Source organism: Gymnoscopelus braueri, assembly GCF_963280865.1.
Source record: "Gymnoscopelus braueri genome assembly, chromosome: 2".
NCBI classification, from domain to species: Eukaryota; Metazoa; Chordata; class Actinopteri; order Myctophiformes; family Myctophidae; genus Gymnoscopelus; species Gymnoscopelus braueri.
Genome location: NC_137604.1, coordinates 6,021,392 through 6,045,021, shown reverse-complemented (window position 1 = coordinate 6,045,021; position 23,630 = coordinate 6,021,392). Strand labels below are relative to the sequence as shown.

Genomic DNA, 23,630 nt, shown 5'->3' with positions numbered 1-23,630 from the left:
CAGGCTACAACACTGATGATACGTCCCAGGTGCATCCATGTGATGTTTTTCGTTATAGTTATTCTATTTATAGTGGCTCATAGGAATTTATAGACTACGTGACAACCAGGAATAGATTGGTGACCACCGGAGAGACGGGTGACAGCCGGAATGTAGACGGCATCCGGGAGCAGTTTGGGTTGGCGCCCCAGTCTGTGTCTTCCGTGAGGAAGAAGCCCAACAAATCCACGGTGAGGCCTTTGGGAGGACCATTCAAGTAAGACGCAAGGGAGACTGCAGTACCACCAGCCTGCAGTACCACCAATGTGATGGTGTCACGGGCCAAGACACCATCACACCAGAATGAAATGTTTGGAGCAGGGGAGTCTGGTGCAACGCACAGGTCCTGGACCTGGTGAGACGAAGGAGGAGCCCGGCCAGGAGACAACCCACAGAGCCTAGTCCCTCCACGTGCCAGAGCCTCCCCGAGTCCCGGCAGAGTATTTCCGGAGAAGCGGACTGAGTGGCCCTGTCTTGCCCTATAGGACTGACCGTGGGTAGCTACTGGGACGTAAGTCGGGGCCTGATCAACCCTGGCTGGGTCACCTGGGTGAGGGTGTATGTTGCGAGACCCGAAACATCCTATGACCCCAGGCTACAACACTGATGATACGTCCCAGGTGCATCCATGTGATGTTTTTCGTTATTCCCTGCGCAATGGATGATTACATTTATAGTGTGTACATCTCTCTCTCTCTCTCTCTCTCTCTCTCTCTCTCTCTCTCTCTCTCTCTCTCTCTCTCTCTCTCTCTCTCTCTCTCTCTCTCTCTCTCTCTCTCCCTCTCTCTCTCTCTCACAGGCAGTGTTGCCATGTCTGCTTATTATAAGCGACTTTGGGCTTGTTATTCTGTGAAGTCTTTCTATGAAGACGCTTTGTAAGCTTGCAGATTGGCTATTTTCAATATGTATATAGGTCATTTGGCCTATTAGTTGCCACATGACTATAGGCCAATACACAGTTTTGGGCTTGTTTTCATAGACAGCTGCTTATTTCTCTCACACAATTTGGCAACACTGCACGTTGCAGTAACTTTCAATTTCACACATGCTGACCAAACAGATCTGATCTACAAGCATACAACACGTCACGCAGCGACTGTTTTTTTTGCTTGGGGATCAGATATTTTGGGCAGCAGTATAGCAGGATTGAGCAAATGTGTGAAACATACCGATGTGTCCACTTGTTGCGCTGAGATAGTAGGAGGAGATGCTTAGGCAACTAACATGAATCCAAGTAATCGTCTGTGACATAATGCGGATCTGCCGTTTTGACCTGTGCAGAAGGTCTGTTTGTGGCGGTGATGCGTAATGGACTTGACCTATAAATGTATGAACCGTGTATGAATCGCTTCAGAGACTAGCCGTTTGATACGCGTCTTGGCACAGACAGCAGGCATACATTTCCTAAGCCCCGGCCGTGTGCCTAATTCAAGCTCACTGCTACAGCGATCGCGCTGTTTTATACGTTTTTGTCATAAAGATTTTAGGATCTCAGTTACCATTCCACACAAGTTACACATTCAATCCTAAAAACAACCGGTAGCCAATGTAGTGAAGCTAGAACTGGAGTAATAATATGTTCTCTCATCTTGGTTTTAGTTAAAACTCTGGCTGCCGCATTTTGAACGAGTTGTAATCTGTCAGTTGTTTTCTTTGGCAGGCCAGAAAAAAGTGCATTGCAGTAATCAATTCAAGCCGAGAGGAAACAAAAGCGTGGATTAAAGCTTTTGCATCGTCCAACGACAAAATTTGCACAATATTTCTAAGATGAAAGCAGGCAATCTTGGTAGCATGATTAATGTGTATTAAAATTCAATTCAGAATCAAATGACTTATTTCCTATTAATTACACACCCAATGAAGCCTTCAATTAATGGAGATTGTTTGTTTTTTGTCACATTCCTAAGCCAATAATTTGATGATCAGCGTCGTCTCTGGTATAAGACTCAAAGGGTCTCCTACTGAGTCTCGTATTGACCGATGACCCAATCAAAATCTTTTTTTAGCAAAGATAATTGGTGTAAACACAAAACAGTTGTCAAAGTACAGTTGTAACTCAAGTCCAGTTGAAGATGGGGTTTAAGTGTTTTAAAAAGCGTTCCTTCTTGCCGTGGGGGGGTTGACATTATCACCCTACGCTTCGGTAAGATGCCCTGCAACATGCGATTCCAATTTGGGGTTGATTGGATGTTGCGTTTGTCTGTCTGTCTGTCTGTCTGTCTGTCTGTCTGTCTGTCTGTCTGTCTGTCTGTCTGTCTGTCTGTCTGTCTGTCTGTCTCTGTCTGTCCTCTCTCCGTCTATGTCTGTCTCATCATTTGAGAGAAATACAGCATCCAATACATACAGCATCCAATACAACATGACATCTGAGCACTAAGCTATACGATGTGTTACCAGTGATCCAGCTGTGTGTAACATAAGGAATTGACGTCTCTTCAAAATGACACTTCACTGAGCGAGGAGCGTTCCCATTCCTGAAGTCGAACCTAATCGACTCCTCCGTCCTCTCCTCTCCCATCCTCTTCTCCTCGCAAGGAAACAACCTGAGTGGAGGATGCAAGGATGGAAGTTTGACTGATGGGTTCTAAAAGGGGTTGTAGGGTGGCTGGTGGCTTATTAAAGGTAGGGTAAGGGATTTTCTTTGGCTAAAATAAGTGTTAAATAGCTCTATATTCTGATAGTACTCATTGATAGTGTGAGTGTGTTTTTCAGTAACAGGAGTCTCCATGTCTCTCCACCTCTTTAATAAACGGAACATACCAATTTTACCCAGTTTAATATCATAATGTACTCACCAGTGCCAGCGATTTATTGTTGTTTTTTAGTTTTTTTCACGTCGCCACAGACCTCGCTAAATACCTTAAGATCGCGCGTTAAACTGTTTGTAGACACACAGAGTAACTGTGTCAGCCTGTGTGAGTGGCCCAGAGAAGACCGTTTCAATCGGCGACATTCCTTTTTGCAGTAGTCGCCGTTTCTGTTAAACAGCGTTCAGCGAGGAGAAAAGAAACTCAGAGATAATGGCGGATTAGGGGAAGATTTAGAGCGGCGGCGGATGGGAACGAAAGCCTCCGGATACAGATATTTCCATATCCGGGTGTGCTACAATGAAATGTGTCACTGCGAGGGAGGCCTACAATGAAATGTGTCACTGCGAGAAAAAAAAAGGAAAAAAAATACCACTTTGCATAGAAGTACGCGACTGGCACGCAATGTGTTAATGTATGGTTTGTGATAATAATCAAAATCTACAAAGTAACTAGTAACTAAAGTTTTCAAATAACTAGCGGAGGAAAAGTGCAATATTTGCATCTGAGATGTATAGTGGAGTAGAAGTAAAAGAAAATTGGAAATACTCTGGTAAAGTAAAAAATACCTAAAAATGTTACTTAAAGGGGTAGTTCACCCCCAAAATAACTTTTTTTCTATTGATTACTGACCATCTGGAGCCTTGAATTCATAGATATTTTTTTGTTTTTGTCACATTCCTAAGCCAATAATTTGATTATAATAAATGTGTCCCCATTGATTCCGGTAGGAGACACAAATGCATTTGTGTCTCCTACCGGAATCAATGGGGCTACATTTATTATAATCAAATAATAAAGGAAGGAATGCGACAAAAACAAAAAAATATCCATGAATTCAAGGCTCCATGGGGTGAGTAATCAATAGAAAAAAAGTTATTTGGGGGGTGAACTACCCCTTTAAGTACAGTACTTGAGTGTGTGTACAGTACTTGGGCATGAAAAACGGAAGCAGTCTTTCCTTTTTCACTGTTGATACGTGGAGTGATACGTCTAATGTGTGTTGAATGAATACACACGGGCCTTATAGATAAATAAAACACAATGTTGCTCTCTAAGAATGGCAAGAGAAGGCCAGCTCAATATTTTCATATCAAATACAGTGATGAGTGTGAAAGCCATCGCCAGTAATTCAATATAAAGCACTGTAGAGGCTTCAAGTGAAGTATGCATACACAGCACATCACCACAATCAAAGACAGACATGATTACACCTTGAACAATGTTTTTTTTGTTCAGCTAGAAAGAGAAAAACAGGACTTATTACTGTAAAGGAAACGCATTGTTTCCCCTTTGCTTAAAAACAAATGACCTAATCGATGCATGTAGCATAAATCAGCTGTCGCACACGCACGCACGCACGCACGCACGCACGCACGCACGCACGCACGCACACACACACACACACACACACACACACACACACACACACACACACACACACACACACACACAGGCGTACGCAAACGTGTCATGAAACAGTGTAGCAATGTATGAGTTCTAATTACTTCTTCTCAGGCTTCTTACTTCTTCTCCCCAAACGTTTTGAGCTAGAGACCAAAAAGGTAGATTTGGTGTCTCATAATGTATGTTTCCCTCTCTCTCTCTCTCTCTCTCTCTCTCTCTCTCTCACAGTGATGCACTGGGTAAGGAGTTGGACCTTGCGCCCAGGAATCGTCAGGTACCCTGGTCTCCCTCTGACTTCCTGGACAAGCTGATGGGCAGAACGTCTGGATATGATGCCAGAATAAGACCGGATTTTAAAGGTGTGTGTGTGTGTGTGTGTGTGTGTGTGCGCGTGTGTGCGTGTGTGCGTGTGTGCGTGTGTGCGTGTGTGCGTGTGTGTGTGTGTGTGTGTCTGCCTCACAGTTCAATGAACACTCAGGATTCTACAGTGTGTGTAGACGATAATATATCATATATAGGAGAGATTATCTAAACAAAGTATTCAGTTAGTTAAAGGTAGGGTAAGTGTTCAATAAGGTCTGAATTAGTAATCATTGCTATAGAGTGTGTGTTCAGTAACATGAGTCTCCAGCTCTTTAATAAACAGAACATTTATTGTCAGGTCAAAACATCAATTTTATCCAATCAGGTGAGAGAACTCACGCAGGATACAGGATAAACATGTGATGACGCAAAACAATTTGCAGATACTTAAAAAAAAAAAACTGGAACACGGTATACTGGTGATCTGTATACTGTGTGCGTTCACTTTCCTGATTGGCTGAAATTGGCAAGAATGGCAAGAATGGCAACCCACCTGAAAATGCATTTTCTGTTTATTAAAGAGCTGAAGAGGCGGGGAGACCCCTGTTACTGTACTTGTTGATAATCATAAATCGGCGCACATGAAACACAGGTTCTTTTTTTTATTTTATACCATTTCCTGAATAGTAACGGCGACTATATCGAACTGGACGATCTTGCAATGAAAAAGGAAAAAGGAGAATCACAGTTATCCTAAATATCATCGTGTATTTATTGTGTGTGTGCGTGTGTGCGTGTGTGCGTGTGTGTGCGTGTGTGTGTGTGTGTGTGTGTGTGTGTGTGTGCGTGTGCGTGTGTGTGCGTATTTGTGTGGCAGGTCCTCCAGTGAATGTGTCCTGTAATATCTTCATCAACAGCTTTGGGTCCATAGCGGAGACCACAATGGTATGTATGCTATCATTATCTAATATTATCTAATGTTTTGGGGGGCCATCATGCATGTTGGGAACGATGCCAGTCGTTCCATTTATACTGAAATGTGGCACAAATGCTATGTGAGGCTCCGCACAGTAGGCTACTGTAGTTCACCCAAAAAAGTACGTCTTTTCTATCAATTACACAACCCATGAAGCCTTGAATTCAAGGAGATTTGTTTAGTTTTTGTTGCATTCCTAAGACAATCATTTGATGACCGGCGGAGACTCAAAGAGTCCTATAGAGTACGGAAGTCCTGACGTCACTCGTTCATCCCCTGGGTCGTAGAAGTATAATTTATCTACGGGAGAGTAACATTGGGTCATCTTAGAATCGTCTCATATAAGAATTGTGGTCCAAAAATAAACAGACTGCCTCGGCGATATTGTCAGAGACGTGGCTCTGTATCGTTTATGATAGTCAGTCACTCATATTTGATACAGTCTGTTTCTGACGATTTTTTTTCTAATTCGGCCGAAGTAACATTAGCGTCTTCTCACCGTCATTTGATGCTTCATATCCATAAGAATCAAACCGCCGGGATTGTTTGTTTATTTTTTTTAATACAGTTCGTATTTGACGCGATATTAAACACGTCTATGGGAATTTAGAACAGGGGGAAAAAACGCGACCCAGGTAGGATGCGTCAATTACGTCAGACTTCGGTGCTCTGTTGGGTCTCCTATTGACCGATGACCCGGTCATCAAATTATTGGCTCAGAAATGCGACAAAACCAAAATAAATCTCTGTGAATTCAAGGCTTCATGGGGCGTGTAATTGATAGAAAATAAGAAATGTTTTGAGTGAACTACTCCTTTAAACCCTATAGACATGGAGTCCCTCAGGGCTCTATACTAGTGTCTTTTCTGTTTTCGCTCAACAAAATAGCCGATCTACAAGCTCACAATGCGTTGCGCTGCGACGCATTGTGAGCTTGTAGATCTGCTATTTTCTGCAAAAAGCTTTCCCCACTATACGGATGCTGGGATTTAAGTGGTTGAGACGAGAGGTCGGGTCAGCCAATCAGGGACCTTTTCGACTGGTTTGGCGGCACGGATGTGATGTGACACTCAGCCAATCCATGAAGCGGGCGGCTTGGGTTGGCCAATCAGGGAAGCCGATGCATATACAATGCACAATCTCCCGAACACACTGAGGATTTCTGAATTCTTTCACAGTCCACAGTCCACAGATATTGATGATTTCTTTGGTTCTCTGAAACCCTGTTGCGTTGGTCTGACTGTGTGTCTGTCTGTCCGTGTGTGTCTGTCCGTGTGTGTGTGTGTGTGTGTGTGTGTGTGTGCGTGCGTGTGTGTGCGTGTGCACGTGTGTGTGTGTGTGTGTGTGTGTGTGTGTGTGTGTGTGCACGTGCGCATGCGTGTGTGTGTGTGCGTGAGTGTGCATCGCGTGTGAGATGAATATTAAACCAATGGAAAATACTAGCTTTTGACTAAATAATAACATTGGAACAAAAGACTCTTTTATCATTTCCTGGAAAGTAACGGTTTTGTTTCCTTAATTTAGATGTAGTTTTTTGTTTCTATATGAGAGCAGAGTACCATAGACAAATAATGAAATATTGGCTAATTGCGAACGCAGCGGAAGGAGGCGCGCCGAAGGCGCGCCTCCGCGCAAGTGGAGCTTACTATGAAACCGTGCTCGGGTTGTGTCTCTGTATCTCTGTGTGCACTTTCTGTGTGCAGCTCCTCTGAGATAAGTAAATGTCCAATTTAGACGTACCATACATCAAATGAAAGGTCTTTGAAAACTGAACACAGCTGTCAAGGTTGCGTTTAAGCCCGCCCCTTCCCCCGGAAGCCACGCCCCGGAGAAGGCTCCTAAAAACTCCCCATTGAAACCCCATGTTAAATGAAAAGTGCCCGAATCGCTCCGAAACTTTTTCTACCCCCCCTAAGTGGGGGTCTACGAACAAATACTTCAGGCTCGTATTTTGGCTCCGCCCCCCGGAAGTGGGTGAAACAGGCACTTCAAACACTTTGTTGAATTGTTCAAAAACATTCAAAGTTTTTTTTTTGTGAATTTGTATTTTTCTAAGATGCTCCTTTTAACACATTGAATGCCAAAAACGGTCCGGACCGTTTTTGAGGGTCCAAACGAGAAGTGCCGAAAACGGTCCGGACCGTTTTTGACCCAATTCTATTTTTATACATGTGGGCCACGTGGGGCGCTAAAACGAAACTTTGACATCACCCAAGCAGTTTCTGAGAAGAAGAGGCTGGATCTGGCTCCATGTCAAAAATCCTTCCGGTCGGCGTTTTCAATGTTATCTCCTTGATTAAAAGCTTAATATCTCCATTTCTTTTTAATGTGGTGGAAACGAGCCGTTTTCGATCGGCGATCACGCTGCAATGGAGGGTCGCGTTGGAAATATTATTGTTCCAGGCGTTAGTCGGGACCCTCCGCCGTCTCGCACGCACGCTTTGTTTACATGCATTTCCGCGTCGGGGCTTCTCACAGCACGAAATGTATAACGCAAGTGGATGGAAGAAATGCTGGCACTCAACGTATAATATTTTAATAAACCTCTGGCACCCAATGTGTTAAAAAGGTCTTAAAAGTCATTAAATTGTAACTTTAGAAATGTGCAGATACCCTGTATACACTTGTACTGTATGTTGGTTTGTTTACTGTTGAGTGAGAGTGCCCCCCCCCCCCCACACACACACACTGACAATTTCCAAATTAGTTGGTTAATTGTTGGACAACATTTGTTTTCTTTTTTTGATTTCTGAAGTTGCCTAGAATCCCTTTAAGATTTATTTAAAAAATGTCAACTGATTGGGTGACCCGCAGGGCCTCCGGCAGGCTGTTCCAGAGGCTAGGACCATAGTAGCAAAAAGCCGCTTCCCCATGCCTTTTTGAGCTAGCCTCTGGAACATTTAGGAGAGCGGTGCTATAAAGTACTATTCAAAGTGCTATTCATCTCTCAAGATGTTGGTTTCGGGGCCAATATGTGGCGAGCATTCAGGGTTCTGATGGTTTGGGGGAAGAAGCTGCTGGATGACTTGCTGGCGCTTTCCCCTAAAGCTCTTGAACCTCCTACCCGGATGGCAGGAGTTCAAAGAGATGGTGGGAAGGGCTGGAGGAGTCAGTTATTATGCTCTGTGATCTGTGTATATGTCTCTGCAGGGGGCTTGATCTACAAGCTCACAACACGTTGCAATGCTACACGTGAGCTTGTAGATATTTTTGTTGGGGGGGAGAAAACATTTGAAAATGTGCATTTAATATAATGACATGCCCAAAATAGGGGTGCCAGGTTGAAAGTGGTTAAAGGGATATCTCACTTTCAAAAAAACTTTGGGTAATTTTATCGTCTACTCAGGCTTTTGTGAGCCCCCCAGACCGTTTTTAAGTTGCTTGATTTAGTATTTAGATATTTGATAATCATTTTATCAGACACGCCCCCTTCCTATACAAACCCATTATAACTTCAAACTCCATTTTAACCTGTTAGATTCATCAAAAACACCCGCCCTTGGTTCCGTGTTTTTTCGATTACTTTTTTCATTTATTTAATTTAATTTTTTTATTGTTTTTAATTTTTTTTCATTTTCCAAAAAAAATAAATGAAAAAAGGTATCAAAAAAACACGCCCCCTCGCGTATTAGGAGGGCAGGGTGAGTCAGCAGAACCAAGGTCTGATAAAATGAATATCAAATATCTAAATACTGAATCAAGCAACTTAAAAACTGTCTGGGGGGCTCACAAAAGCCTTAGTAGACGATAAAATGACCCAAAGTTTTTTTGAAAGTGAAATATCCCTTTAACACCTGTTTGTTTGCAGCTTGTAGATCTGCTACTTTTGCCATTTTTTTTGTGAATCCTGAAAAGTAACAGTTTTTGGACATACTGTATGAGGTTTCCACCCAACAGAGAACACATAGTAGCCTATCTATAACGTGACACGTGTAACATGTAGATGAACTGATGTGGATTGGGATGCACTCAGCGTTGATCCTAAATCAGATTAAACTGACAAAAATGTTCAGCGTTACAGAAAATATGCACAAAGAGAACCAAAATGTGACTTTAACCCATTCAAACCGGGAACGCATCTGTGTCATTTTAGATCCAATTGGGCTAGCAGATCTACAAGCTCATAGCTCATGAGCTTGTAGATCTGCAAATCTTTGAATATATTTTTTTAAGCGAACATTTTAAGATCTGCAAATCTTTGAACATATATGTACAGTATATATATATATATTTTTAAAGCAAACATTTTTTACTCAAATCTTTGCTTCTGGGGGTCCCTGGAACAACACATTTTTAGATGGGGGTCCGCACCCAAATACACTACATATCATTTTGGGGGCCCTTGACATGAAAAAGTTTGAGAACAACTGATTATAGCAACATATTTTTTTTCCCCCCAGAAGCAAAGATTTGAGTAAAAAAATTGATAGAAAATATTCAAAGATTTGCACACATTTTCACGATTTCAAAAATAAATAAATAGCAGATACAAGCTCATAGCGTGCTATGAGCTTGTATCTGCTATTTTTTGAATAGCCAAATAAATCAAGAAATTACACAGATGTGTTCCCGGTCTAAAAGGGCTAAAGTGAACAGAAGGGCGATGGTGGTAGTACTTGCCATCCCCCTGAGCCCCCAAACGTCGGCCCTGTGTAGCAGGTCTAGGTACAGAGCAGCCCCAAAAGCAGTTTGTCAGTGCCAGTGATACAGCCCGCTGACAGCCAGCTCAGTTGCAGTGGTGGGAAAAGTACTCAAATGTTTTACTTAAGTAAAAGTAAAAGTATAAATGCTGTAATGTAGAACTACTCTGTTACAAGTAAAAGTCCGGAATTCAAAATGTTGCTTGAGTAAAAGTACAAAAGTATTGGCATCAAAATATACTTAAAGTCAAAAGTAAAAGTACTCGAATGTTTGAAAATAGCAGATCTACAAGCTCACAAGTTGTTGATCGGCTCTTTTCAAATAGCCTATGTATAAAATAGGTTAATGTATGTTTCATAATAACATAATTAATGTAAAATAATCTGAAAAGTAACTAGTAACTAAAGTTTTCAAAAGATTGTAGTGGAGTAAAAGTACAATATTTGTCTCTGAGATGTAGTGGAGTAGAAGTAAAATAATTGGAAATTGAAAGTACTCAAGTTAAGTACAAATACCTCAAAATTGTACTTAAAGGTAGGGTAAGTGATATCTTTTGGTTAAAACAAAAAGTATTTTGTTAAAAGGTTAAAGTTATAATGAGTACTATCAGAATATAGAGCTATTTAACACTTATTTTAACCAAAGAAAATCACTTACCCTACCTTTAAGTACAGTACTTAAGTAAATATACTTAGTTACTTTCCACCACTGCTCAGTTGACAATTTCCAAGTGGAATAAATAAAATAAAACGTCCCCTTCCTTTCCCCCAGGCCAGTGGGTACCATTTTGTGTTTGTCCCAAATCCATATTTTATTGTCCCCGGAAGGACGACGGCTGGAAATACACCAGGTCCAGCTAAGAGGAAGACATGTTTTTTTTTACAGGAACATGAAGGAGATAAGTGTAGCATAACATCGTGATTAGTACAAGACAAGAGTCATTTTGAACTTTTATTTTACTCGAGTATATTGCACTTTTTACTCCATGACTCGATTTGAAAACTCAGTTACTAGTTCAATTTCATATTTAGATTATTGTAACAAAACATACATTAACAAATTGAGCCCTGTTTTATAGTTTTCTTTTTTAAATAGCTGATCTACACGTTAAAATGTAACACATTTCTTTTTAAGATACATTTTTGGGGCTTGTTATGCCTTTATTATCGATTATCGGCTGATGTATTTATTTAGTTATTTACTCTTGCAGTGAATGAGTTAAGCAACTACACTTACGAAAAAAGCCCCAAATTGCTTATTATAATTAGACATGGCAACACTTGGTAAACGGGAAACTCGTTGATATGGGGCTCCCCACCTCCCCTACTCCCCTACCTGGCCACGCCCACAGTGGGTATGGCCAGGACCACAGTGGGCGTAGCCAGGAATAAGGTGAAATAGACACTCTGCAAAGCCGGATGCACCGATTCGTGGATTCGAACCCACAACCTATGCGATGGTGGGCAGGCACGGACAACTTCTCTCGCCGTTAGTGGGGGGTCTGTCTTGGGGGCTGAAGCCCACTTCCGACAGTGGAAACATTGAGACGCAGTGGTGGAAGAATTACTCTGATTTCAAGCGCTGCCCATGGCTTTTACACATAGCTTTGAGTGAGTGTGTGTGTGTGTGTGTGTGTGTGTGTGTGTGTGTGTGTGTGTGTGTGTGTGTGTGTGTGTGTGTGTGGTGTCCTTACATAACACACCTATGAGGACATGTGCAGATTGTTTTGAAGGGTCTCCTACTCGCAGTAGTGGAAAAAAAAACTACAGACACACTATCATGGCCCAAGGCCTTCTGATGTTAGCCTAGTTCTATATTACATCATATCACACACACGCACACACGCACACTCTCTCACACACACACACACACACACACGCACACACACACACACACACACACACACACACACACACACACACACACACACACACACACACACACACACACACACACACACACACACACACACACACACACACACACACACACACACACACACACACACACTGAATGATATAATGAATGCATATAGTGCGTATGACACAGAGCAGTGCTGTATGTTTATTTATATTTACTAGATGTTCATGTCGCTGCCACCGGGAACGCATCTGTGTCATTTTAGATGTCTTTGGGCTATAAAAAAAATAGCAGATGAGCTATGAGCATGTATATCTGCTATTTTTGAAAAATGTTCAACATGTGTGCAAATTGAATATATATATCTTTTTTTTTTAAGCGAACGTTTGTAACTAAAATCCTTGCTTCTGGGGGTCCCTGGAACAAAGCATTTTGAGATGGGGGTCCGCGGCCAAATACATAATCTAAAAGAGGTGGTGCAATGGTTTTGGACTTTTTCTGTTTTTCATATGTCTATGAGGTTGATAGAACTTCATTTAAGCCCCCTGGTGGTGTTTTTATGGTGTTTTACGTCTTCTCTGACTATTTTGAGTTTCTTCCTGGAGGCTGAAACCTTGAGGGTCAAACGTGCCAATAGAAAAACAGCGCTTTAGTGACACAGTAGAACTATACCCTCCCCCTCATTATCATAACACAACAGGTGTGGGCATGAGGAGGAGGAGGGACTAGGACAGGTGGGTGGTGCTAAGGTGGTGGAGGAGGTGCTAAGGTGAGAACCAGGTATACTTAATGAACTGGAGGCGTGTCCACATAAAAACATAATTTTAACACTTGCTATACACCTTTTTGAAAAAAATCCTCCTAGTATGACCATAATACCTGATGATTATGTTTTAGGGGGGGGGGATCACTGAAAATCACAGCACCCCGTCTTAAAAATATTTTCAAATCCTAAAGGTCCTTGCACACTGGTGCGTCTTTTCGTTGCGTTTTTTTTACAACAATGAAAAAAATTGAAAAAACAATGAAAAAAAATAAAACGCAACGAAAAGACGCACCAGTGTGCAAGGACCTTAACAGTATGTTGCTATAACAGTGGTGCTCCAACTTTTCCATGTCAAGGACCCACAAAATGATATGTATTTGGCCGCGGACCCCCCATCTAAAAATATGTTGTTCCAGGGCCCCCAGAAGCACTGATCGGAGCTGTTCGCTTTAAAACAACAATTTAAAACAAAATAGCAGATCTACAAGCTTGTGCCCCGCGCTACGAGCTTGTAAATCTGCTATTTTTGAATAGCCAAAGAAATCTTAAAATGACACAGATGTGTTCCCAGATTGAATGGGTGAAATGAGCTCAACAGCCAGTGGTGGAAAGTAACGAAGTACATTTACTTAAGTACTGTACTTAAAGGGATACTTCACTCTCGGGCCGGGGACACATTTAAAAAAAATATTAAAAATAAATGAAAAAAGTTATGGAAAATTCATGGCCCCCTCACGCATTAGAGTGTCCTACTAATGCGTGAGGGGGCCATGAATTTTCCATAACTTTTTTCATTTATTTTTAATAATTTTTTTAAATGTGTCCCCCGGCGGGAAGTGAAGTATCCCTTTAAGTACGATTTTTTTTTTTTTTTCTTTAAATTTTTATCCCGCGATTTTTGTAACCCATTTTTTTCACCCGGTGCCAATTTCCTAAGTGATCCTGGGCGCTACACCCGCCCTACACCAGCACTACACCAGTCCCCCTAAGTACGATTTTGAGGTGCTTGTATACTTTACTTGAGTATTTCCAATTTCCAATACTTTTACTTCCACTCCACTACATCTCAGAGGCAAATATTGTACTTTTACTACACTACAATTATTTGAAAACTTTAGTTACTAGTTACTCTTCAGATATAAATCATGATATAATGAAACACACATTAACCACTTTAACCCTATTTTAAACCTAGGCTATTTGAAAATAGCCGATCTACAAGCTCACAACGTGTCGCATCGCGACGCGTTGTGAGCTTGTAGATCTGCTATTTTCAAATATTTAGTACTTTTAATTGTGGTACTTTAAGTACATTTTGATGCCAATACTTTTGTACTTTTACTCAAGTACATTTTTAATTATGGACTTTTACTTGTAACAGATTTATATTGCAGTAGGCCTATTAGTACTTTTACTTAAGTAAAGAATTTGAGTACTTTTTCCGCCACTGTCAACAGCACGGTTTGCTCAGTTTCTTCAAACAGAGCCCAAAAGAGACACGAGTCAAACAGAGGTATAGGAGACACATGCTCCAGATGTGAGGAGAGCAGATGTCAGGACAGCTGTTTCTTCCTGACAACCTACTCTCAACCTGTCACCCACCATCGCGTCTCGATAAGTCGGTTTGCATGTACGACTCTCGTTGGGAGTATAGCTCACACATTTCTATCAGCTGATGGCTCATTCTGCGCATCTGTCCAAGACCAGCGCAGAATGGCAGGTCGGATGATGAGTTGTCTTATACAGTGGTGGAAAAAGTACTAAATTTTTTTACTTGAGTAAAAGTATCAATACTGCAATTTAGAAATACTCTGTTAGGGCGCGGTCCCACCGCACTTTTATTTTACCTATGGGGCGGAATCTGCCAATGATTTGTCAACGCAAATGCGTGGATTCATAGTCTCGCGCATCTTTCCGTGTGTCGCGCACACCTTGCGTTTATGCGCTCTACGCTGCTTTTCCCCCTCTGTCCAATCGGGTGAGTGGAAGGCGGAGCGTCCCAAGACTCAGGAAGCGACATGGTGCTTAATGTGATAGAGCAACTGGTTGTAGCTGTTGCATGGGAGGGTCCTGAGAGTACTTGAGTAAATATAATTTGTTACTTTACACCACTGTATTTATACCAGTAGTCCTCAAACCTTTTCATGTCAAGGACCCCCACAATTATATGTTGGTTGCGGACCCCCATATGAAGCATATTTTGTGCCAGGGACCTCCAGAAACAAAGCTTTGTGTTAAAAAGAAAACGTTCACACTTGGAGTACACCTGACAATGACCGCAGAGGCCGAAACGTTGTGTTTTCACCGCTTAAATAAATACATATTTTTGGTTGAATTAAGTGTGCAGACCGTCTCCTTCAAAATCAATTTTACAATTTACAATTTAGGCATTTAGCAGAAGCTCTTAATCCGGAGTGATTTACAGTAATCAGGTAAATACGAGGTAAAACATCAAATGCATAGAAATAATAATCTATAGGATCATTTCATCAGTCTAACAGTAGAATATATTTAAAAAAAAACAATAATCTGTAAATTGAAACTATACATAGGCCTACTATAGGTATAGGATCTGGCATCTGTCTACATAACATGCTATCTAAATTAAATCATTGTAACTAAACCTGATAGATTTAGTCGACTAAACTCTTGATATTTAGTCAGCTAAACCTAGATTAAAACAGAAACAATTCAGATGACTAAAATATGACAAAAACGACATGAAATGTTATTCTAAATGAACACTGCTCCAGCTTGTTTTCTATTGTTGTATTGTTTATTGGATCTTGTTTAGTCGATACACTTATTTGTTTTAGCTCATGCTCATTTGATTTAGCTATTTTGTCTCATCTGTTTAAGGAAATAGGTAGCTGATATATTGCACTTTTACCTTAGCGCTAGGTATACTCTTGGTTGCTTGTTCGGTGATTAGTAGTTTTCGTTCCCTACCTATGTTGAATACACATATTGTAAGTCGCTTTGGATAAAAGCGTCTGCTAAATGACTGTAATGTAATGTTACAGCCGTTGTGTGTACAATGATTTGATGATGTGAGCCCCTGACGGGCGTTCCTGCAATCTGCAAGCCCCACACAAGTTTATACACATTACCAAGAATTACAATTATCAAACACCAGAAATGCACCTTTCTACACAAGCTGTATAACAGCATGCTGGAGCTATAGTCCATAGGGCAGTGGTTTAAAAAAAAAATGTGGCAAGGACCCCCAAATTGATATGTATTTGGCGGTGGACCCCCCATCAGAAAAGGTTTTGTGCCAGGGCCCCCCAGAGGAGAAGATTTGTGAGAAAACAAATCAAAAATTATTGTAAAAAAACATTTTCAAGATATATATATTTTTTTTAAAGAAATACCAGATGTACAACTTGCAGCATGTCTTTGGCTCCCAAAGTTTGCAGGAGAACTCTGTTTTGAGCAAAATGCCTCTTATCATGAACACATCGTGCAATTTCCGTGAAATCTTTCACGCACATTCCCACTATGCCCAGGAAGAAATGCCACTTGAATTTTTTTAAATCAGCCTCATGGTTGCGCTATAACAGGCCGATTTGTGTTTTTACCTAACTGCACCGATCTGTGTAAAACTTTGTATTTGCACTACCTAGAGGCCAAGGAAAAAACTTTTTTTTTATATTAAGCCTTCAAATTTTATCAAAATTTCACGCAAATCGGTACACATGATCTCTATAGTCATGTGATAAAGGCGGATCTGTTTGATTTTTTATATTCCATCCTGATTGGCTAACATTGACATCTAAAGTTTGCAGGAGTGGCCCGTGTTGAGCAGAATGCCGAAATCATGAACGCAGCGTCCGACTGCGGCGAAACTTTGCACGCACATTCGCACTACGTTGTGGAGCAATGCCACCCTTTTAGCATTGCCCTATTATAGCACCACCAGGGGGCCGAATTTTGCAAAACCTTTTTTTTATATTACTCCTGCAAATTGGTACACATCATCTCTATAGTCAAGTGATCAAGATGATCCGTCCGATTTTTCATATTCCATCCTGATTGTCAAATTCCGAACATTGCTGGCCCACAATAACCTACCTGACCTGGCGGAGACCTGTGCTCCGAGGAGCACTTTTTCTAGTTTTATACTGTGGCTATTTGAAAATAGCAGATCTACAAGCTCACAACGCGTCACATTGTGACATGTTGTGAGCTTGTAGATCTGCTATTTCACAAAAAATAAGTGAAATATTTGTGAAAATATATATATTGTATGTGGGCTCCTGGCACAAACTATATTCACATGGGGGTCTGTGGCCAAATACATATACATTCCTTGAAATCTAAACGGTTGAGAAGAGAGTGTATCTATGCTCCCCGCTTACCTAACCCTAACCCTAAACCCTTAGGTAAGTGAACATAGAACCTGGGGAACATAGGGATGACCCCTTGAGAACCACATGGCCCTTAGACTCAAGTATAGGCTCTCCACCTCTGTCTGCTGTATTATGCTGTTGTTGTTCTGGTCCAGGTTGTGTGTTGGTGGAGGGGAGGGACAGATAAAACACACACGCAGAGAACAGAGAACAAATAGAGCGTGAGACACAGAGAGAGAGAAAGAGAGGTTATAGAGGAAAGGTGAGAGAGAGAGAGAGAGAGAGAGAGAGAGAGAGAGAGAGAGAGAGAGAGAGAGAGAGGATGAGAGTCAATAAGAGTCCATATGTCACATCAGGATTAGCCCCCCCCCCCCCCTCCCCGCCTCTCTCAGACCATCTGGCCTCCCCGCTCGCTCACATCTGACAGAACAACCGTGCAGATGAGAGGAAGTGACATCATCGTCAACTTGCATTCCATTCACCGCAAACTCAACAAACCGTCCCGTTGTGTTTCATTCACTTTACTTAATTAACCTCATTAAGACCTGGGGGACATTCTACACGTGGCCAGTGGTGGAAGAAGTACTCGCATATTTTTAAGTAAAAGCAATACCATATTTAAAAATACTCAGTTGCAAGTAAAAGGCCTGAGTTCAAAATGTTACTTGAGTAAAAGTACAAAAGTGTTGGCATCAAAATGTACTTAAAGTATCAAAAGCAAAAGTACTAAAATGTTTGAAAATAGCAGATCTGCAAGCTCACAACATGTCGCATTGGCTATTTTCAAATAGCCTAAAATAGTGGTTAAAGTGGTTAATGTATGTTTTATAATATAATAATGTATATCCGCAAGTAGTAACTAGTAACTAAAGTTTTCAAATAATTGTAGTGGAGTAAAAGCACGATATTTGCCTCTGAGACGTATTGGAGTAAAAGCAAAAGTACTGAGAATGTAAAATACTCCAGTAAAGTAAAAAATACCTCAAAATTGTACTTAAGTACAGTACTTGAATAAATGTTACTTAGTTAGGCTACTTTACACCACAGCAAACGGCTTCTAAATCAGTAGCTCTCAAATGTTTTCGTGCCAAGGACTTCCAAAATGATATGTATTTGTCTGTGGACGACCCCCATCTGAAAATGTTTTGCGCCAGGGACCCCCAGAAGAGAAGATCTGTGTTAAAAAAATATATAATTCCAATCGCTTTCAAGATTTTTCAAATAGCAGATTTACAAGTTCGCAGTGCGGCATGAAGCGACGCGCTGTGAGCTTGTAGATCTGCTAGCCAAAGGTCAAGTACTGACTTATCTAGGTCCTAGGTGCTCTTTTTATGGTGGTTTTGGTTTTGATAGGGAGTCGCAAAGTTTGATGTCTGGTGTTAGGGTGTTCCACATTTTGGTGGCAGAATAGTAGTGTGCATTCATCCCCAGTGGTGTAAAGTAACTAAGTACATGTACTCAAGTACTGTACTTAAGTAAAATGTTGAGGTATTTTTTACTTTACTGGAGTATTTCCCATTTTCAATACTTTTACTTCTACTCCCCTACATCTCAGAGGAAAATATTGTACTTTTAATCCACTACAATTATTTGAAAACTCACTAGTTACTTTTAGACAAATTTTATTATTATTATTAACAAAATGTGAGTATTTCTTCCACCACTGTTCATCCCTGTGTTTCTCTACGTCTCTCTCAAATTCTCTCTCTCTCTCTCTCTCTCTCTCTCTCTCTCTCTCTCTCTCTCTCTCTCTCTCTCTCTCTCTCTCTCTCTCTCTCTCTCTCCCCCCCTCTCTCTCTCTCTCTCTCTCTCTCTCTCTCTCCAGGACTATCGTGTTAACATCTTCCTCCGCCAGCAGTGGAACGACCCTCGGCTGGCCTACGCCGAGTACCCGGACGACTCTCTGGACCTGGACCCGTCCATGCTGGACTCCATCTGGAAGCCCGACCTGTTCTTCGCCAACGAGAAGGGAGCGCACTTCCACGAGGTCACCACGGACAACAAGCTGCTCCGGATCTTCAAGAACGGAAACGTTCTGTACTCCATCAGGTGAGAGTTGGAGCAGCGGTGGATTGTAAACTCAGTACATTAAATTAGTATTGTACTTTTTTATCCTCACTTTACTTGAGTGGTTGTATTTTTTGGGATACTTATGACTTTCCCTCCACTACGTTTCATAGACAAACATTGTTGTCCCATGGGCAGTCTCTCTGTCACTGAATGGCTCAGGCTCATTCTTCCTTGTTGTTCTCTCTTCCTGTCTGTCTGTCTGTCTGTCTGTCTGTCTGTCTGTCTGTCTGTCTGTCTGTCTGTCTGTCTGTCTGTCTGTCTGTCTGTCTGTCTGTCTGTCTGTCTGTCTGTCTGTCTGTCTGTCAGACTAACACTGACTCTGTCGTGTCCCATGGATCTGAAGAACTTCCCCATGGATTCACAGACCTGCATTATGCAACTGGAGAGCTGTAAGTACACACACGCACACGCACACACACACACACACACACACACACACACACACACACACACACACACACTCCCACCCACCCACCCGCACGCACGCACACAAGCATGCAAGCATGCTTGTATGCCCACCCAACGCATACTCCCCTAGGGAGTATTCATAGTCTATACCTGGAAGGAGGGTTCCGTCCGGGTTTGGTGATCAACACTTGATGACACTAGAGCATGCACCGAGTGCCGCGCTATGAGCTTGTAGATCTGCTATTTTTGAAAAATCGTGAAAATGTGTCCAAATCTTTGAATATATACTTTTTTTAAGCGAACATATTTAACTCATGTTACAACTTCTGGGGGTCCCTGGAACAAAATATTTTGAGATGGGGGTCCACGGCCAAATACGTAATCATTTTGGGTGGTCCTTGACATGAAAAAGTTTGAGGACCACTGATTATAGCAACATACGTTTAGCAACATACGTTATTTTTTTCACAAAATGTCAATTTTTTCCCCAAAAAATAGCAGATCTACAAGATCTACAAGCTCATATGAGCTTGTAGATCTGCTATTTTTTGAATAGCCAAAGAAATCTAAAAATCACACCCAGTGTGAAGTGGGCGGTGTGGTCATCACAGTGGTCATCATAGTGATGGAAGCTCACTTCCAAAAAAAAAAGATTTTTGGAAGTACTGTTTCTCTGTCTTTGAACCACTTACTGTAAACCCTATAGTTGACTGGGGGACCCCAGGGCTCTACACTAGACACTCTAGTGTTTGCCTCTACATGAAATCTCTTCACGTGTCGCATCACACGCGGTGAGTATGTTGCTATACATGGAGAGTAAACTGGAAATCCCTGCCCACTCATTTCAATGAAAGTTGCTCAGCCAGCGCCTATATATATATATATATATATATATATATACTCCCCTCTTTGGGTTTGGGCCCAATGGGTTTGATGACATTATGGGCTGGTAGACATGCACATTAGTGTCCTTTATGCGTCATAAACTACGTCCATGCACAGCTTGTGAGTCGAGCCTATTGGCCGAGGCCTGTTCACTCGTTCATGTTTTGGGCCCAAACTGGTCCAAACTAGAGGCCACTAGAGTTGACATTGACAAGTGAACATTGACAAGTGAACATTGCTGCAGGTGCCAAGTCCGCTTTTTATAAGCAAAGTGTTTTTTTTCTAAAGTGTAGTTGATTGTTTGAGCTTGTTTCTAAAGTGTAGTTGATTATTTGGGCTTGTTTCTAAAGTGTAGTTGATTATTTGGGCTTGTTTCTAAAGTGTAGTTGTTTATTTGGGCTTGTTTCTAAAGTGTAGTTGATTATTTGGGCTTGTTTCTAAAGTGTAGTTGATTATTTGGGCTTGTTTCTAAAGTGTAGTTGATTATTTGGGCGTGTTTCTAAAGTGTAGTTGATTGTTTGGGCTTGTTTCTAAAGTGTAGTTGATTGTTTGGGCTTGTTTCTAAAGTGTAGTTGATTATTTGGGCTTGTTTCTAAAGTGTAGTTGATTATTTGGGCTTGTTTCTAAAGTGTAGTTGATTATTTGGGCTTGTTTCTAAAGTGTAGTTGATTATTTGGGCTTGTTTCTAAAGTGTAGTTGATTATTTGGGCTTGTTTCTAAAGTGTAGTTGATTATTTGGGCTTGTTTCTAAAGTGTAGTTGATTATTTGGGCTTGTTTCTAAAGTGTAGTTGCTTATTGGGGCTTAATTGTTTAGTGTAGTTTTTTATATGGGCTTGTTTCTAAAGTGTAGTTGCTTATTTGGGCTTGTTTCTGAAGTGTAGTTGCTTATTTGGGCTTGTTTCTGAAGTTTAGTTGATTATTTGGGTTTGTTTCTAAAGTGTAGTTGATTGTTTGGGCTTGTTTCTGAAGTTTAGTTGATTATTTGGGTTTGTTTCTAAAGTGTAGTTGATTGTTTGGGCTTGTTTCTAAAGTGTAGTTGATTATTTGGGCTTGTTTCTAAAGTGTAGTTGATTGTTTGGGCTTGTTTCTAAAGTGTAGTTGATTGTTTGGGCTTGCTTCCCCATCTGAAAGAGTTTTTTTTTTTGCCAGGGACACCCTTACAAGATTTGTGTATTTAAAAGGTATAGAAGTAAGGCTGTTATGTGGGGTTTACCCTCCATACATCCCAAGTCACTGTGCGTTCAGTGGACCTGGTAGTAAGGCAAGGGAGTCAACATTGCTGCATGCGTAGAAGTGCTTTGACGCGAGCAAACCCGGAAATAACTTGATCTATTTCAAGACACGGCATCTTGGCTAATTACTGTTGATGGGGTCATGACTAATGCATCCATTGTGCTATGCAGGAGTGTAGCCTGGCCCCGGGGGGGAAACACACACACACACACACACGCACGCACGCACGCACGCACGCACGCACGCACACACACACACACACACACACACACACACACACACACACACACACACACACACACACACACACACACACACACACACACACACACACACACACACACACACACACACACACACACACACACACACACATACACAAACACACTGACGTTTGCATTACTATACTTGTGAGGTCATTTTAAGGATTTTCACTGTTTTGACCTTTTTAACCATCATCCTAAAGCCTGTCTAATACTAAACCTAATCCAACCTTAATCTTATTCAAAAAATGTGTTTCTCAACTATAAATCAACTATTTCTCATATTTTACTATACTTGTAGGGACATTCGGTCCTCACAAGTATAAGTAATACAAACACAAACACATACACACACACACACACACACACACGCACACGCACACACACACGCACACGCACACGCACACGCACACGCACACGCACACGCACACACACACACTCACACACACACCCCCACATACACACACACACACACACACACACACACACACACACACACACACACACACACACACACACACACACACACACACACACACACACACACACACACACACACACACACACTCCCACCCACCCGCACGCACGCACACAAGCATGCAAGCATGCTTGTATGCCCACCCAACGCATACTCCCCTAGGGAGTATTCATAGTCTATACCTGGAAGGAGGGTTCCGTCCGGGTTTGGTGATCAACACTTGATGACACTAGAGCATGCACCGAGTGCCGCGCTATGAGCTTGTAGATCTGCTATTTTTGAAAAATCGTGAAAATGTGTCCAAATCTTTGAATATATACTTTTTTTAAGCGAACATATTTAACTCATGTTACAACTTCTGGGGGTCCCTGGAACAAAATATTTTGAGATGGGGGTCCACGGCCAAATACGTAATCATTTTGGGTGGTCCTTGACATGAAAAAGTTTGAGGACCACTGATTATAGCAACATACGTTTAGCAACATACGTTATTTTTTTCACAAAATGTCAATTTTTTCCCCAAAAAATAGCAGATCTACAAGATCTACAAGCTCATATGAGCTTGTAGATCTGCTATTTTTTGAATAGCCAAAGAAATCTAAAAATCACACCCAGTGTGAAGTGGGCGGTGTGGTCATCACAGTGGTCATCATAGTGATGGAAGCTCACTTCCAAAAAAAAAAGATTTTTGGAAGTACTGTTTCTCTGTCTTTGAACCACTTACTGTAAACCCTATAGTTGACTGGGGGACCCCAGGGCTCTACACTAGACACTCTAGTGTTTGCCTCTACATGAAATCTCTTCACGTGTCGCATCACACGCGGTGAGTATGTTGCTATACATGGAGAGTAAACTGGAAATCCCTGCCCACTCATTTCAATGAAAGTTGCTCAGCCAGCGCCTATATATATATATATATATATATATATATATACTCCCCTCTTTGGGTTTGGGCCCAATGGGTTTGATGACAGTATGGGCTGGTAGACATGCACATTAGTGTCCTTTATGCGTCATAAACTACGTCCATGCACAGCTTGTGAGTCGAGCCTATTGGCCGAGGCCTGTTCACTCGTTCATGTTTTGGGCCCAAACTGGTCCAAACTAGAGGCCACTAGAGTTGACATTGACAAGTGAACAT

General features: G+C 41.5%; 1 protein-coding gene across 1 annotated transcript in view; it reads left to right on the top strand.

The window, feature by feature from the left end:
- Window positions 1-1,291: 1,291 nt before the first annotated feature.
- The window catches only part of LOC308075811 (glycine receptor subunit alphaZ1-like), a gene marked incomplete at both ends in the record, with an annotated part of 70,995 nt that continues 48,656 nt past the window's right edge, over window positions 1,292-23,630 (top strand). The window contains 5 exons of the mRNA XM_080415779.1: window positions 1,292-1,323; window positions 4,482-4,612; window positions 5,434-5,501; window positions 18,977-19,200; window positions 19,528-19,610. Coding sequence (XP_080271905.1) covers window positions 1,292-1,323; window positions 4,482-4,612; window positions 5,434-5,501; window positions 18,977-19,200; window positions 19,528-19,610 — 538 coding nt within the window. The remainder of the gene's footprint in view (window positions 1,324-4,481; window positions 4,613-5,433; window positions 5,502-18,976; window positions 19,201-19,527; window positions 19,611-23,630) is intronic.